Source organism: Aquarana catesbeiana, linkage group LG04 (assembly GCF_042186555.1).
Source record: "Aquarana catesbeiana isolate 2022-GZ linkage group LG04, ASM4218655v1, whole genome shotgun sequence".
Taxonomy (NCBI): domain Eukaryota; kingdom Metazoa; phylum Chordata; class Amphibia; order Anura; family Ranidae; genus Aquarana; species Aquarana catesbeiana.
Window position 1 is genome coordinate 364,800,880 of NC_133327.1, and position 18,792 is coordinate 364,819,671.

Sequence of the window (18,792 nt, forward strand, 5' to 3'; positions counted from 1 at the left end):
CGATCGGACCATTCAGGTCCGCCTGTCAGTTTTGACGGCGGACCTGAACGGGAGCTCCATGTTAGTCTATGGAGCGTCGGATGTCAGCGGAGACATGTCCGCTGACATCCGACCCGGTCCGATCCGCAAAAAGCAGACGGATGGCTCTACGTCCAGGTCCGTCGCTATCGGATCGGGTGAGATCTGATGAAAACGGACATGCTGTCCGTTTTCATCTGATCCCTCCATAGGCGGCCTGACAAGCCCCTCCCCGCTCAGTGAGCAGAGAGGGACCTGTCATCCGTCGGCTCAGCGGAGATCAACGGACAGATTTCCCGCTGAGCCGGCGGACCGAGGCGGGCTCCGTGGAAACGGAGTCCGCCTCGTGTGAAAGGGGCCTTAGTGCTTTTTTAATTAATGTAGTTTTCAGTAATGATACATTGGCATTACTATCATTAGACAAAAGAATTAGAACTTAATTGCTTAGGAAAATACTTGCATTATGAATCGTTATGATTTTGTATGAGTATTTTATGTCTGTTTCCTTTAATGCCTTGTCATAATGTAGACATTTCTCCTTACAGATGGGTGGTTTATGAATACGCTAATTACAGAGGTCGACAACTGTTAATTTCACCAAGTAGGATCGCACAGTGGCGGCAGTTTAGTGGCTGGAATAGAATTGGATCACTACGTCCCCTTCGACAGGTATTTACAGATATCCGAAGAAGCCTAAAGATTTCATTTTCTGAGAAAATGTCTGATAATTCAGAAGTATATTTAATAGCTAAATGCTGATTGGATTATATACTACTTTCTTGGATTCATTCAGTTATACAGTATTTCAGTAAACAAGTTAATCAAATAAATGTCAGAAGTACTGCTTGACTGAGGGTGGAGTTATAAAAAAAAAATTCAACTAAAGTAATTAAATTAATGTTTGTATAAATTGGTTGAACAGTTAATTCAGGAGAGTGTAAAGGAGAATGTCAGATACCATTTGTAATAAAAAAAAAAAAACAAACCTTGCTTTTTGCTTCTCTCACTAGCTGAATGTCTTTGCCAAATAGGAGGATCACAGTTCAGGCAAAGCATCTGATTGGGAGAATCATGCTTCATCAGAAATCTTGTGATAAAAGTATATGTGAACCCAATCACTAAAATCTCATACAAACTTTAACATGTTAAATTCATTTTCAGTATACTTAAATTTGCAGCTTTCATTAAGGTATTACCTAGTGATCCTGCCATGAAGGTTTTTGGTTAATGCTCTTCCTGTTATAGGATGACAACACTCTGTTCCTGTCTCTAGGTTGTGTTCCTGCGTTATTATCTTGTAAAATGCAATGTAGCCATTGCTGAAGTGCATGTATGTATACAGATTGTGGTTGCATGATATGGTGAAAACTAGTACTTTGTTTTGGAAAAGGAACTGGTTTGTAATGCACAATGCTATAAAAAAAAATGTATTTCAGGAAGGGTTTACATCTGCTTTATTACATTAGTCACATGAGCAGCTAGTGAGCAGAGCCATACTCAATGGTTTCTTTCCAGTATTAAAGTGGAGTTCCACCCCCCCAAAAAAAACAAATATTAATGTGCTTAAAAAAAAATTAAAAAAACCCTTTAGAGAAAAATTTTTTTTTTTTTTACTCGCCTCTAAATGCCTGTTGCTAGGGGGTCCCTCGTAGTCTGCCTCCTTCGGCGCCTGGGCTCCTGACATCACTTCCCTCGGCGCAGGAATGGGAGATCGCCTCTCCCCCTTCCCTCTTGTCAATCACATGACCGGTCCCAGATGATTGCGCGGCCAGTGACCGCGCGCGGCTCACGCATGCGCAGTGGGTGCCCGGCCGTGAAGCCACAGCCAGGCGCCCACAGTTAAGATGCCGGCGCTGCTGAGCGAAGGGGGGGAACGTGCGGGGCTTCGATCCCCCGCATCGCTGGACCCTGAGACAGGTAAGTGTCTGATTATTAAAAGTCAGCAGCTGCAGTATTTGTAGCTGCTGACTTTTAAATTTTTTTTTTTTTTGTTTTTTTAAGTGGGAACCCTGCTTTAACTAAGCCTTTAATGATGTGTGCTGTAATTTTTTAGACATGAAATATTTATTATTCTGTTGGTAAGTTATGGGTTGATCCAGTAACTTATAACATTAAATCTTGCTTTTCCTTTTTTTAACAGAAACGACTGTACTTTAAGCTTCGAAATAAGGAAAGTGGAATGATGATGTCAACAAATGGAAATGTAGACGATGTCAAACTTTTAAGGATACAGGTTATGGAGGACAACGTAGCTGAAGATCAGATCTGGGTTTATCAAAAAGGAGTCATTAGATGTCGGGTGAGTCTTTTTACATTCTTTTTTTTTTTTAATGCATTTCAATGTGTAAATAACCACATGCCGACTGCAGTACATATATATACATTGCAGTTTGCAAGTGGTTTACTGGGGTTATGGCTAAAGCTATCAGCCATAAGCCCAGTATCTTTTTCTTCAGCCGGCGGCTGCCTTTCTCATGAAAGCCATCTGAGTGGCTCATTAGCCACTTGATCGTTTTCCCTCCCTCTGTTCACCGGTGTTTCTTGGGCTTACCGTTTCCACTGGCGCACCTAAAAAAAAAAAATCAGATGATGCATCAGGCTGGTTACAGATGCAGTGAGACTAGATAATTTTTGATTGCCTCTATGGCCTTGGAGGACGGGAGTGACATCATGACGTCACTTCTGGTCTAGGGCAGAAGTAGACTTTTTTTTTTTTTTTTCTTTTTTAAGGAAAATCTTTTATTTATTTATTTTTTAAAGGCTTTTTTTAAAAGGCTTTAAAGGTAAAGGAGAGATTTGGGGTCTTTTTGACCCCAGGTCTCTCCATAAAGAGGACCTGACATTCTTATTTATATTACAAGGGATGTTTCCATTCCTTGTAATAGGAATAAAAGTGATTAAAAAAAGGGACAGTGTAAAATTAAAATAAATAAGAAAAAAAAATTAAAGCACCCCCATTCCTCTGTGCTCGCGTGCAGAAGCGAACACATACGTAAGTCGTGCACACATATGTAAACAATGTTCGCACCACACATGTGAGGTATCGCCACGAACGTTGGAGCTAGAGCAATAATTCTAGCGCTGAACCTCCTCTGTAAAACAGGTAACCTGTAAATTAATTTAAACTTCGCCTATGGAGATTTTTAAAGTACTGTAGTTTGTCGTCATTCCACAAACGTGCTCAGTTTTAAAGTGTGACATTTTAGGTATCTATTTACTCGGCTTAACATCATCTTTCATATTATACAAAAAATGAGGGTATGTACTGTTTTATTTTATTTATTTATTTGTAATTCATTAAAGTGTATTTTTTCCCCAAAAAAAGTGCAACATAAAAAAATTGCACTGATTGGCATTTTATTCCCTAGGGTCTCTGCTAAAAAAAAAAAAATACAATGTATGGGGGTTATAAGTAATTTTCTAGCAAAAAATACTGATTTATTGCAAACAAGTGATTAAGAAACAGCCAAAATATTTTTTTTTCTTTAGAGCGGCATTACAAGAAAAATACACAATTGCTAAATACAGGAAGGCCTTCTGTCTCTTGTCATGGTGTATGGCTTATGCAAAATTGGTTGTTTTGTTGCTCTCCATTAATATATCAATTTCTAGGTCAGAACCCTCCATAGTGTTTTAAATGATTTACTTCGATGAGCATAAACATTGTTAATCAATAAGAATTCCCACATCCACATTAAATGTATTACATTGTAACATTAATGAAGACTAGCAAAGTGTGCCCATTCGTTTGTTTTATTAATATGCGCATACAGCATTTTTCACCAACCGTGACACTTCTGTGCCATACACGCCAATGCAAAAGCAATCTGTGCTTACTCGAGCACAGTCACATACCATTCACTTGTATTGAGGGAGGGGTTGTACACTTCAGCACTCAGGAGCTGCTATACTGCTCTTGAATATGAAGATTAATGTTCCCAGGCCCTGATCTCCAGGTCCAGCTGTCACTGACAACTTCTGTTCCCACTTATGGCTGAGAACCAATCAGCATGATTGCCAGTAATATGCTATGACATTGTAATCACATTATTATTATTATTCAGTATTTATATAGCGCCAACAGTTTACGCAGCGCTTTACAATATAAAAGGGAGACAATACAGTTATAATACAATACAAGAGGATTAAGAGGGCCCTGCTCAGAAGAGCTTACAATCTAATAGGGTGGGGCAGGTGGTACAAAAGTTTGTAACTGTGGGAATGAGCTGGTGGAAGTGGTAGGAGATTAGTTGGAGACGTGACAGGCTTTCCTGAAGAGATGAGTTTTCAGGGATCGCCTGAAGGTAGCAAGAGTAGGGGATATCCGGATAGATGGAGGTAGCGAATTCCAGAGGATGGGAGAGGCTCTGGAGAAATCCTGGAGACGAGCATGGGAGGAGGAGATGAGAGAGCTTGAAAGCAGGAGGTCTTGAGAGGAGCGGAGAGGTCGATTTGGATGATATTTGGAGACAAGATTAATGATGTAGCTCGGGGCAGAGTTGTAAATGGCTTTGTACGTTGTGGTTAGTATTCTGAATTTAATTCGCTGGGTGATTGGGAGCCAGTGTAGGGATTGGAGTAGAGGGTTGGCAGACACTGAGCGGTTGGTAAGGTGGATAAGTCTGGAAGCAGCATTCATGATAGACTGAAGAGGGGATAGCCTATGGAGAGGTAAGCCAATGAGAAGGGAGTTGCAATAGTCAAGGCGAGAGATAACAAGGGAGTGAATGAGGAGCTTGGTGGTTTCATTTGTTAAAAAGGGGTGAATTTTAGAGATGTCACGGAGGTGAATTCTACAAACTTTTGACAACGATTGGATTTGAAGCTGAAATGACAAGTCAGAGCCTAGGATTACACCTAGTACCCTGGCGTGAGGGGAGGGACTGATGGTTGCATTGTTGATTTTGATGGAAAAGTCATGGAGGGGGGCACGGGCGGGGGGGAATATTAATAGCTCAGTTTTAGAGAGATTTAGTTTAAGGGATTGGTGCGACATCCATGCTGATATGTCAGTTAGTAAGTTAGTAATGTGAGAGGAGACTGAAGGAGTGAGGTGAGGAGTAGACAGATAGATGTGGGTGTCATCAGCGTATAAGTGGTATTGGAAGCCGTGGGCAGTTATTAAGTGACCGAGGGAGGAGGTGTAGATAGAGAAGAGAAGGGGTCAAGAACCGAGCCTTGGGGGACCCCCACAGAAAGGGGCAATGGAGAGGAGGAGTAAGAGTTGTAGGTGACACTGAAGGAGCGCTGTGATAAATAGGCAGAGAACCAGGATAGAGCAGAATCTCGGAGGCCAAGGGAATGTAGCTTATTGAGAAGGAGCGGGTGGTCAACAGTATCAAAGGCTGCAGAGAGGTCAAGCAGTAGGAGTATGGAGTACTGGCTGTTGGTTTTAGCAGTTAGTAAATCGTTAGTGAGTTTTAGTAAGGCAGTTTCCATGGAGTGCTGCGAGCGAAAGCCAGACTGTAAGGGGCAAGAAGGTTATTTTCATTGAGGTAGGAGCCAAGACGGTTGTAGACTAAGCGTTCTAGAAGTTTAGAGGTGAATAGGAGCAATGAGATGGGTCTTAAGTTGTTCAGGTCAGTAGGGTCCAGTGAGGGCTTTTTAAGAATGGGAGTGATCTGCGCATGTTTTAGAGGGGAGGGAAAGATGCCAGTAGAGAGGGAGAGATTGAAGATGTGGGTGAGGGAGCATAGGATAGAAGAAGAGGGTGACCGTAGTAGTTGTGAGGGAACAGGATCCAAAGGACAATTGGTTAGGTGGGCATCCGAGAAAATTTTTGTAACCTCTTCCGTAGTAGCCAATTCAAAAGAGGAGAGTGTTGAATGTGCCGCTAGGCAAGGTATGTTGGGTGGGGAAGACGTACACACAGTGGAGATGTCCTCACGAATTGCATCGATCTTGTCTTTGAAGTGACTGGCAATCTCTTGGGCAGTGAGTGAGTTAGTGGGTAGAGGGGGTGGTGGACAAAGCAGAGAGTTAAAGGTTGAGAAGAGCCAACGGGGACTATCACATGCTATTTTGTGTCCAGATTTTTCTGTGTGTACTTGTTGTGCACACAGAAAAAAAAAAAAAAACATTTAAAGACAAGTACAGGTTTTTAAAGGAAAATTTTAAGTAAATAAAGTTTTTCACATTTTTATTCACTTGGTAGCCTATAACAGGGGTCTCCAAACTTTCTAAACAAAGGGCCAGTTTACTGTCCTTCAAACTTTAGGGGAGCCGGACTCTGGCCAGAGGGAAAATGTCCTGGGGTCAGTGGGATTAAACCATGTCCCATTATTGGTATTAGGGGGCATAATAGTGCCCCATGATTGGTATTAGGGAGAGAGAGAGTTGATATCAATGGGAGGAATAATGCCCCATTGTTGGTGTCAGTGGGAGGAATAGTGCCCCGTCATTGGTATCAGTGAGAGGAATAGTGCCCCGTCATTGGTGTCAGTGGGAGGTATAGTGCCCCATCTATGTGTCAGTGGGAGGAATAGTGCTCCATCATTGGTGGTGTCAGTGAGAGGAATAGTGCCCAACTATTGGTGTCAGAGGAATATCGCCCCATTGTTGGAATCAACGGGAGAAATAGTGGCCCATCAGCAACGGGAGGAATAGAGTGCCATAGTTGGTGTCAGTGATAGGATTAGTGCCCCATTGTTGGTGTCAGTGGCAGGAACTATACCCCTCTGTTGCTGTCAGCGGGGGAAATAATGCCCCAAAGGCCAGATAAATGTAAGCAAAGGGCAGCAGTTTGGAGACCACTGGCCTATCATAAAAAAAAAAAAAACTATTAGTGTACCAAATAAAAATCTTATGTGTTCTTAAAAACAATGTAAAATTTTTCAAATTGAGTTATTGTCAAGTTAATTGACGTATGCTGAAGTTGTTAAATTTGGTCTGGACATTTAGCCATCAATGACTTCTAGCCGTGTAAGGGATAATATATATACTGTGCACATTGTTATAAATATTTCTTCTGGCTCATGAATGCAAAGGGTTAACAGTTACGGTGTTATTGGGTGATGATTATCACTAAGATCAAAGGTGGTAGGAAATCCAAAAATGTAGAGATTTCCTCCGATTTCCTGTTGCATCTCCAACACAGCAATTGAAGGCAGATCTCTCCATGGGGCCTCAGGCAGTAAAAAAAAAAAATCAGATTCTATTCAAAACTAAAAAAAGATGTTGGCTTTACATACACTTTAACCCTTTTGCTGCCACTGATATTGGGCTTACTTTGGTGTCAGCAGAAGCCTTTACACACACTCCTAGCTGCTACACCAGCTGGAAGTGTGTATGTGTACTTTACAAGCTGATTGTTGGCTTTTTGGTATAGGTTATTTAGGGCCACCCGATCACTTCCACAGGCAGTGGAGTATACCACTTGGGAAATTGGTATGACCCATGCCCCGCTATGTAACCCTGACTCCGCTGTACCACCTACAGGGCCGAGATTAGCATGATGGGTGTCGCTGGGTAGATGGTCGCCGATCCTCCCTTTGGTGAATGAACCAGGAAGCAATGTGTATTGCATCACTTTCCGGTTCAGAGCTGTCATTCCCCGCCACGCACACCAATAGTTCTAGGGCCATTATTCATGGTTATCTCTAAATCAATCTTTAAGGGCTTTTAAGGCATAGCCTATGGACAGATTTAGAGGGCTATCTATTTGCTTGACACAACCTCGGCTATATTTTACTGAAAATTGTGTAATATATTGGGTTTGTGTGTACTAAAATAGTTTTAGTGTATGTTTTAAGGAACATATGCATTTGATAGACCAATGCACTATCATGTGACCTAAATAATTGCAATGACAAAAATTGCAGTAAATACAGGGTCCCTGCTTTCAGAGAATATATAATGTTTGGGGGTTTAAACTAATAACCTTCAGGCCTAAAATGTGCAATCAACACATTTTATTGTGCATTTATTGTGCAAAAACTGCTCTGGCAGCAAAAGGGTTAAATGCATTTACTCTATGCAAATGATTTTCTGTAAGGTGACTTTGGTATTGCACTTATTGTATTTTGCAATGTATGTCAACGAGTTAGCAGAATAAAAAAAAAATAGACTATAATTCTGGAAATGCTGCAACTTCTAAAAGATTCCCCTGTGTGCCATTGTATAACGTTGATTCCTGGCACAGGCACATCTCATATTTTTTTAGCGCAAGACACTATTAATATGCTGGTAAACAGATCTGTTGGCCATATTATTTATATAGTGACTGTTCCCACAACTGTGACATTCTTCATCCAGGAAAACAGAAGAGAGTCACTGGCCCAAAACAGAGCAAGCAGATAAAGATCACCGTAGATTACACTTTGGAACTTCTTGTTGACTGTTGTAATCCTTTTAAACTTACTCATAAGCATTAGAAGTTCATCATCTGAGGCCTGTGACAGTTTTGGCTTTTCCATGGACTGTTTGTATCTATTTATTACAGGTACCTTTTATAGTGTTGTCAATTTACGCAGCGCTTTACATATGTAGTGCCCCAGAGGGTTGAAAAAAAAACACAAAAAAGGGAGATCAGCATACCAACACAAGCAATGTTAGTGCCGTGGTCACCTCCAATTGTGCTATTGTATTCTGACAGGAGGGCTACCCCCTTTCCTGCCAGAATACACTGAGCAGCGCTTGCAGCCATTAGCTGTGAGTACTGATTGGATGCTGGTTTTCCAGGATGTCCCTTCGACAAAAGCCAGTTGTTAGACTGCTATACACACTGACCGCAAGTCGGCTGGTTCATGCTGAACAGTGTGTATGTACCCAGCTTTACTCTACAATCAGCCTCTGTTCTTTTCCCTTTCATCTAAATACGTCCTCCTCTCTTACCTCCCTTTCTTTGTGTGGGATCAGGCCAAGTCATACCCTGCCTCGGTAAAATCCAAGGCTGTTAACATACGTGTTTGGGAGAGGACTACCTCACTCTAATCCTTCTCTAATTTTGCTTGTTTTTTTTATTGTGGTTCTAAAAACCCATCTTGAGGCAAGGAGATCAGACTGGTTAGTCACTTTTTCCATTAATGTTTAAGATTTTTATACCAATGATGTAATAGTTTGAATGTGAACATTGCCTGTGTTCATCTATGGTTGTAACAATATTTCTGTTTATGAAAGTGCGGTTTCTGAAATGTAATACAGCGTCAGGTCTATGTTGATGATAATTCCAATATATGGATAGAACTACTGTTTATCTCCATATCATAATATAAAATATATAAAAAAAAAAAAAAAAAAAAAGGAAAAATATTTTTAAAACCCCCTACCTAGCACCTGCACATATGAACACTACTGCGCACAGAGAGCTTATTTACTTGACTCTTTAATGTTTTTTAAACTTTACAATGAAAATATGAATATTTTATTGTGTTTGTGAGAACTACAATATATTACTGAAAATATCGATTTGATAAGCAGTTGTGCTAATATTGCATAATAGGAAACAATAAATACTACAATTTTATTCTATGGTTTCCCTGCTTTTTAATAAAGTATATGAGGGTGAATTCAATAAAGCTGCTTAATCCTGATGTTAATCCCTCTTGTTAATGTGTTGCACCAAATGCATGAAGCATATGCAACACTTTTTGGTTCTGACAGCGACTTATGTGCAAATTCAGGTAGTTCTGCAATGCACCACTTTTGCATTGCGATGCAGTTCCTGCACCAAATTCAGAATGAAATACTGACAGTTTTGTATCTTAACGAATGTGGAGCAAATTAAGACCAACTCTCTCTTGGCGTACAGTGAGAGTCCCTGGCACAGATTTTGTGAAAGTGTCATGTGACAGGTTCTAAACAGGTACACGAATTTGGCACATGCTGTACCATTATTAGAAAGCACACGAGACATACTTGCAAAATCTGTGTCTGCATGAGTCTATGAATTTCAGGTATAACGATTTGAAGTTTTAGGAGTGTTTTCACTTTTGTGTTTGTGGTTGTGGTTTTTTGGGACATAAAAATGAGCAACATAAAAAAAATGACACCTCATTTAATTTGTAAATAATTCTGCCATCTTTGGTGCCAGAAACATAATTTTAGTGCCAAGATAAATGGGGAAAAGGTGCAGAATTAGATTACTACTTTATAGATATTAATGCTAGTTGTTTTAAAAGTATCATTGTTCACACTGTTAAAAAAAAAAAAAGGTAGTCTTGAGTTTTGTTGTCAAAAAAACAAAACTTTTTTTTCTGCTTCCAGTTTGTCTTCTGTGTTATTTCTGTGCTTAAAAAATAGATGCATTGCAATTAGCTGGTTTGGATACCTGCCACTAATATTATTATTATACAGGATGTATATACTGCCAACAGTTTGCGCAGCGCTTTACAACATGAGGGCAGACAGTACATTTACAATACAAATCAATACAGGAGGGATCAGAGGGCCCTGCTCGTTAGAGCTTACACATTGTATTCTTTTTTTGTTTCCTTGCTAACAGGCACTTATGCTGAAACATCAGTTTATAGCAGCATAGGGCCACTGGCAGCAGCTCTTCTTCACAGATTAGAACTTTGGCTGTCAAACTGACAACAGGTTGTGATGGATGGCTACCTGCAGGTATTTCTATCTGTAGCCTGTAGGATGTATGAGGTTCATCCCATCATCCCAGGTCCATAACTGGTTAGGTAACATTTTTGGTGTTTCCCTTGATATAGTGGAAAAAGCAGATCTGCTTTATCAAACAGTAGAAATGCCAGTCTTGGTTAAAATTCAAAAGCTTTGTGTTCATTTGTGGCGCATTATTCAGAACCTATGATACTTCTGTCTATATAATGTCTTTTAAAAGTGGTTAGTCTACTACATAATGATCCACTATGTTTTCTATCCACTGTCTTTACATTTGCATGCTCTTTTTGTTAAGAATACATTAGTGTCCATTATAGTAATTTCTATAATTTCTAACCTGCAGATTGCTGAAGAATGCAGTATGGCCAGTGCAGGGAGCCTGATCACCGCTGGCAGCAAACTTGGCTTCAGTCTGGATGAACCTGGAACATCACCAGTTCTTTGGAGTATCAGTCCTGAGGGCAGAATCCACAACCGATCAAAGCCAAATCTAGTTTTAGATGTCAAAGGTAACGTGTATTTTAAAAGGTACACTTTGGGGTAAAAGGGAAATTTTACTTCGAAAGGGATGCCAGACATGACTGTATACAGAAAGTTGCAATCTGTTTCGGAAACAGTAGGGGCAAGAGGCAAGTGGATCACATCATGTCCACCTTGGCCAATTAGAGTAAGCCTTTTATTCCTTGAAAAAACAACAGCCCCAATTCCAAAAAAGTTGGAACGCTGTGTAAAATCTCCATAAAAACAATGCAATGATTTGCAAATCTCATAAACCCATATTTCATTCACAATAGCAAGTAAAAAAACCTATCAAATGTTTAAACTTAGAAAATGGACCATTTTAGGAAAAAAATAAGGTCATTTTGAAATTGATGGCAGCGACACATCTCAAAAAAGTTGGGACAGGGCTATGTTATTTATTTCTAAATGGAAGATGGACCTCCCAGGTACTAAAGCTAGAAAAGACTGGTTACAAATCTGGTCTACAGTTGCTTCTTGCCCTATAAACAAATCTCAGCTGAATCTGTGTTCAAGACTGTTGCAAGAGTGTACATGGTCCCATCTCGGCTAGAACACCTTCATCTATCTCACTCAAATGTTTGCTTTCGTGGCTGTGCTACCTCGGAGATGTTTTACACATTTAGTGGACCTTCCCCGTGCTCGGAAGGTTTTGGATCAAAGTCCTCAAGCCAGAAGCATAATTTGAACATTCAGGGCCCCCGCTGTAAGAAACCATAACGCCCCCCCTGACCGGGGCCCTTCCCTCTAGTTCAGGGACCCTTTACTCCTGTTGCAGGGTTCTTTATTACAATCCCTCATAGAGTTGCACGATTATTCATTAAGAATCAAAATCGCAATCTTTTTCCCTTCCCGATCTTCGAAACAGCATGTCAGGATTCTTGCTAACAAGTGCAGAGAGTTCTTACAGCTGGGAAAAAAAATTCAGGCAGCCTGACAAGTTTTATCACAACGCGGCATGTAAATGAGGGAAGTTTAACCATTTAAAGACCAAACCTTGTATAATGTGGAAGAAGATGTTACACTGCGAGAATCGTGATCTTTTTTCTAAGCAAAAAAATTGTGATTCTCATTTTAGCCAGAATCGTGCAGCTCTAGTCCCTCAGCAGGACCCTTTCAAATGTTCTGCAGTGGGCCCAGTTGCTAACGTCTTTGGTGGCCTCCCACGGTGGCAAAATGCCAGGGCCCAGTAGCAAGTGCGACCTTTCTGACCCTGGTAGTTCTGCCACTGCCTTAAGCTCTTGCAACATTTTTCCACTGTCCCATACCGAGAGACCCTTGGTTTGCTTTATTTCATCGCAGAAGTCTGCCAGTGCATCAATATGTTCTTTATCAAAGAAAAACTCACTAGAGTTCTCCTACGTACTTGTTGTGGTAGGGTCTCCTTGGATACAATATGCACATTCTTCAATGTCAGTAGAAAGTTACTCTTCCTTGTAGGGGAAGAACAGCTGTGATGTCACATCCCTTCCTTTTTATTTCCCTAAGCCTTCCTCTTGCCCCAAATCACCTTTTCCCTCCTCTTTTTTCCTCTCTATCCTTTACCCACTACTGCAACTTCCTCTTGTTACATTCACCTTCTCTGGAGGCCTTAATTTTTTTTTCCCTCTCCTTTGAAGTATGCCTCCCACTGACATCGCTGGTCTATTTCAGACCAATACTTTGAACAACAGGAAAACTCTTTTCAAGGTATTTACAAGAAAATCCTGTATCTATAGCTTCATGTTCCATATACCTGCAAGCTTTTGCCATGCTGAACAGGGTGTTATACCACTGAGTCTCACTGTCCTGGCAGCTAACTGTGTATAACTCACAATTGCATACTTTCTGTACCTTGAAGTTTTCTAATGACAATTATTTAACGTGAAATAGTTAATTCAGGCCAGTGTGTCCTATACAAACGAGTCAAAGTGGCATTAAACATGGAGCTTTACTTTAAGTGGTTCTAAAGGCTAAAAGCTTTTTACCGTAATGCACTCTCTGCATTAAGGTAAAAAACCTTCTGAGTGCAGATCCCTTCAACCACCCATTTTCTTACCCAAGCCTGATCTTGATCCAGTGATGTGCATGAGAGCAGCAGATCTCAGCTCTCTCCCTCCTCATAGGCTCAGAGACAGCAGCAGGAGCCACTGGCTCAGCTCAAGAGTAAGTCCACAAAAGCGCACCCATAGCAAGTAGATTGCTATGGTGGGAATTTGGTGGATGGAAGGAGCCAGGAGCGCCACCAGGGACCCAAGAATAGGAGAATCAGGTCTGCTCTGTGCAAAACCATTCCACAGAGCAGGTAAGTATTACATGTTTGGTATTAAAAAAATAAATAAGGGTTTACAATCACTTTAAGCTCCTCTTGGCTTACACGAAGCTTATATTGATGTTATGTAGAAATCTTGACAGTAGAATCTAAGCAAAATATACCCTGTTTCAATGTAACCCTTGTAATGACCACTAGATATTTCAAATAAGATTTAACTAGTGACACTGTTGTATAATGATAGATGCTTAGTATATTTGGGCAACATGATTTATTGTGATTTTACTTCCAACTTGTGCTCTCCCAATTGCTACATCTAGATCTATCGTTTTTAATATACACATTTACATATACTGTACATTAATCATCTGCTAATACCATTAGTAAGAGTATATTGAATGAAAGCTGTGATGTGATCAGATACTGCTTATTTTTTTAAATTGTACAATTTTTCTTTCCCACAGGGGGCAATCAGTATGATCAACAACACATTGTGCTGAACCCAGTAACAGAAGGCAAGCTCACCCAGCTGTGGGAAATATGTGTTTTATAAACCGACACCGATGTAAAGTGGATGTTCTTGTGACCCAAGGCACTCATTGGTCATTCTATGTGTTGGCTGCCTGCACTGCTGCTAGGAAACCTGTATCCTGAGAATCATGACTTTCAGTGGATGTTTACATCACCAATGACTTTGCCATGGAGTCAACTGGTTTTATGTTCAATGGTTCTTCGATTGCCTTCTATTAACTTTTGTTTGTAAAGCTTGAAGCTAGTGCAATATTCAAAGGAACTTCATTTGAACCTCTAGCATAGTCAAGGCAAAAAAAGGCCTACATGTGGAACTTGGATGTGTTATAGTGACTCTTGTACATAGACTATTAAAAAGTGAGGCAACTTGCAAACCTTCACTACAAACACTTGATTATGAATCTATGTTGTCATCTCAAAGTGATACCTGCACTGTTTTATTGGTACCCACTCAGTTTGATGTCTCCTTTAAGGTTATTATCAAAAACCAAAAGTATTCAGAAGCACTGCTAAGCTACCTAGACTACAAACCAATTCACTGGATTATCCGCATATGTGCAAACTTCAATTCTATGTGACCCTCTTCCTGTTTGCCTTAGCAGATTTCTATGTAGTTGTACTATATAACTGGTTAGTTAGATGCTGTCTTGTGCAAACTGCTGAGTGTTTTAGGGAGAAAAAGTCATATTTAATTCAGCAATGATAAATGGGTGAATCCTTTTTGGCAAAATGTATAGCATTGGAGCAGTGCTTTTTTTGTTTGTGGACACACAACGCGATTCCACCATCATCATCAAACACACAAAGGGTTTTTCAGAGGCACTAAAGCAAGTTCTAATAAAATTATCAAACAAGCATATATAGGTCCCACCAATAAATCTTAGTTCAAATCTGATATATTTGCCATGCATGTGCAGCTGGCAGAAGACATCTTGGACATGCCACTAGGAGTCTCTTTCCTCGCTTCTCAAAATATTCAGCCTTGCTTTTTCCATCACCATCTTCATCAATTACTGCCTTGTGATCCTTTATGTGTCCCACCCCTTTGTTGTACACCATCTCTGATCCTTGCTGTTTTCTCTCCAATCCCAGGTGCCTTCTCCATGTGTACAATATGCTTCATCCATTTAAAACAGGCATTCTCTTTAAATGTGGTCAGGAGCATGTTTTAAAGTGGCACTGCACTATTTCTGACCACTAAAGGGGGAATTTCCAAGAAATCAAATACTCCTGAATGATTGGATGTTTTTATGTATTTGTTTTCATGCATCTTTCATTCATCACTACAGAAAAAATGGCACAATACCAGGAGCTGCTTAGTGTTTGAGTATGAGTGAAATGCATTACTCATTTTTTTACTGTTGTTCTTGGGAACTTACATTCTAATATAGCCTAGTGGTACATTTGTTAAATCCCTGCACATGTGTTGTGGTTATATGTGGGTAGGATTACTGTAATACAGATTGTTCATTGGTTAAGATAAGCCTTTTGATAAGGACTTTTGAAGAACTGTATAAGTAGCCATGAGCAAAGAATGTTGATGCCATCATTTAATGCAATTTCTCTGCTGATTGCATTTACAAGGAAATAGTTTGAGTAAGCTGGGTATATACATATCAAAATTTGGCGGGTTCAGCAGGATCTGTATAAATTTTGGTACATTTGTAGGCCTGTCTGTTCAACTAGTCGTTAGACTGGTTTTTGTTGAACGGTCCTGCTGGAAAACCAGCATTAGATCTGCCATTGCAGCCAATGGCTGATCAGTGTATTCTGGCAGGGGGAGTCCCCGCTGTCAAAATACAACAGGAGAGATCCACATTGCTTGCGTGGATAGAGGAGTCTGTCATTTTTTTTTCTTAATTCAACCTGCTGGTTGAACAAAAAAAAAAACTCTACGTATATACCATGCTTAAGATTTTGTGGAACCCGAGCCAGTTGATAAATGTTGAAAGAAACGGCATCCGTGAACGTCCCTGTATAAAACAGACATTATCATTATCTTTGAAATTCTACAAAACATACTGCACAGATAACGAGATTGTGGTGTGTACCCCATAAAAGACAAAGTCTAGTTTGGTGTAGACACAGCTCATGCATAAAAGATGCAAATTGCTCTCATTTAATGAAAATTTGTATCTTGCTGAATGTTATCTTACTAATGACACTACAAACCCGGCACTTTAAGTCATGCCCATACTATGCTTTCTCTGGCGGAATTTTGGGTAGAATACAAGACAGGAAAGCATTCAGAGAATTAACATAACTAGAAAATGTATAAGTGCTGAATCCCAGCCTCAGAATATTTATGGAAAAGCTCACAATTAGACAAGCAATAAAAATATTAAGTATTTCTGACCACTGGATGTTAAAGCTTTATTTCAGGATATTTTAAAAGAAAATTATATAAATTATGCTTTATTAAAAAAAATACCTTATGTGCCTTACATGTTTGTCATTAAGAGGTTTACTCTTTTGTTTCTGGACTCCTTTATAGTTGGTGGATATTTTTCTACAATCCTTTTTTGAACTATAAATAAAACAGATTTTACCTTTGAATCTATTGTCTTGGTTTGAATTATATTAACGAGCATTGCATCCCAAAAACCACATATAGAAGTTAGTGCATAAAGGGAGGCAATGGACTACTGACCTATTCACTATAGTTAACACAGATCTGGGCAGTCCATGAAGAAGACTACCTCTATGTAGTACATATTTAGGCAATTCTCTCTGCACCAGGTAGCTTTGTACAGCAGCGTAGCAGATGTCAGGGGACCTGTTCATTACCACTTTCGCTAAAGTTTTCTTCAGAAGAAAAGTGTCCTATGCTATTGTTATGCTGCATTGGCATACATGTAGTTTTTTTTCTGAAAATGACCACTTTGCATCATAACCACCCCCCAACCATTCTGCAGTCAGACAATCTGTGACACGTTTTGCTGCTATTCATGCCTAAACTATCAGTTTTAGAACATCATAGTCTCTTCTATTCACCTCTATTGTATATTGGTCTTACTAACTCTCCTGTGCCGCCTAGTATTGGCCTCTTCTCTCTGCCACAAACCTTTAGCTATGTCTTCATTTTAGGCTTCACACTAGCTGACTCCAAAGTCGCACGATTTTCAGTGCAACTTTGGAGTCAAAGTAGCGCAGGAACTTTTTCTGAAGTTGCAGCAACTTCAGTAGTGTCATCCTTCTCTGAATTATCTAAATGATTCAAAAAAGGATTGGGAGAAAGTGCTGTGGTCAGAGGAGACCAAATTGAGCTCTTTGGCATTACCTCGACTCTGGAGGAAGAAAAATGCTGACTATGACCCTAAGAACACCATCCCTACAGTCAAGCACGGCGGTGGAAACATTATCCTTTGGGGCTGTTTCTCCGCTAAAGGTACAGTCCAACTTTGCCGCATTAAGGGGCCAATGGACGGGGCCATGTATTGTAAGATCTTGGATGCAAACTTTCTTCCCTCAGTCAGAACACTAAAGATGGGTCATGGATGGGTCTTCCAGCATGACAATGACCCGAAATATACCGCCAAGGCAAGAAAGGAGTGGCTTAAGAAGAAGCACATTAAGGTCATGGAGTGGCCTAACCAGTCTCCAGACCTTAATCCTATAGATAATTTATGGAGGGTGGTGAAACTTTGAGGTAAAACCTTAAGGATTTAGAGAAGACCTGTAAAGAAGAGTGGACCGAAATCCCTCCTGAGATGTGTGCAAACCTGGTAACCAACTACAAGAAACATAGTACTTGGTGGAGAATTGGCAAGCACAGAAGTAAGAAGTCATGTTTTTGCTTGGGGATCAGATACTTATTTTACTCACTGAACTGCAACTCAATTTATAACATTTGTATTGTGTTTTTTTCTGGATCTTTGGTTGATATTCTGTCTCTATCATTTCAAATAAACTATGATAAAAAAAAATATAAACCCTTCAATATAAAATCCATAATCCAATATAAATCCATAATTTTTCCCCATGTTTTATTCCCTGCACTGGTTAAAGGGGACAAGGAAAAGCTTTATGATCATATTACAGTTAATCTTAAAAGGTAATTTCTGTAAAAAATACTTTACGTACATACTGATTGAAAATGCACTACATTTTCCTTTTGATTTATGCATTTAGTGAAGTTACATGGAATTGCTAAAAATAATCTAACCCTTTGAATTTGTTCAGCAAAAGACGAGATTTTGTTTTAGGTCTTGCAGGAAATCTGTCTTTAATTAACTCTTGGCACTTTTTTACAATAAAATTTTTAGTAACAATGGAAAAAATGAAAAGCCAGTTAAGACTCTCCTAGCAGACAATCATTCTTTTGCGTGCTCTTATTTATGTAGTTAAAGTGCATGCATAAATAGCCAACAGCCTTTTTTCTCCAAAGCTTACTGGAGGACACCGCACGGCATTACTGCCATCTACGGGAGGTTAGGACGCTACATGGATTAAAAAAAAAGGGCCAGCTCCCTCTAGTGGTCCTGTACCACTATACCTGGTCAAAGGCTTAGTTTAGTTTACTGTCTTGTAGAGCTGCACGATTAATCGTCAAGAATCGTTATCGTGATTTTACCTCGTTGCGATCTTGACAAAAGTGTTTAGAGATTCTTGCTATGCAAAGAATTCTCTCTCCTCTTCTGAAGCCACAGCCATCAAAAGAAAGGAAGAAAAAAAACGGGCAGTCTGCCAAGAATCACAACATTCTTTAGCAGTGGAACTTAAGTTTAACCCTTTCATGACTAAGCCTATTTTTGACACTTGGTGTTTACAAGTTAAAATCCGTGTTTTTTGCTAGAAAATTACTTAGAGCCCCCAAACATATATATATTTTTAGCAGAGAATCTAGAGAATAAAATGGCATTGTTGCAATATTTTAGGTCACACGGTATTTGTGCAGCGGTGTT

General features: G+C 39.8%; 1 protein-coding gene across 3 annotated transcripts in view; it reads left to right on the forward strand.

Annotated features, from left to right (window-relative positions):
* Positions 1 to 16,444, forward strand: part of CRYBG1 (crystallin beta-gamma domain containing 1) — a 343,574-nt gene extending 327,130 nt beyond the window's left edge. For all 3 annotated transcript variants that reach the window (XM_073627016.1, XM_073627017.1, XM_073627018.1), the window contains 4 exons: positions 564 to 687; positions 2,159 to 2,317; positions 10,931 to 11,096; positions 13,822 to 16,444. In XM_073627016.1, coding sequence (XP_073483117.1) covers positions 564 to 687; positions 2,159 to 2,317; positions 10,931 to 11,096; positions 13,822 to 13,910 — 538 coding nt within the window. In that variant the 3' untranslated portion in view covers positions 13,911 to 16,444. The remainder of the gene's footprint in view (positions 1 to 563; positions 688 to 2,158; positions 2,318 to 10,930; positions 11,097 to 13,821) is intronic.
* The last annotated feature ends 2,348 nt before the right edge of the window (positions 16,445 to 18,792 follow it).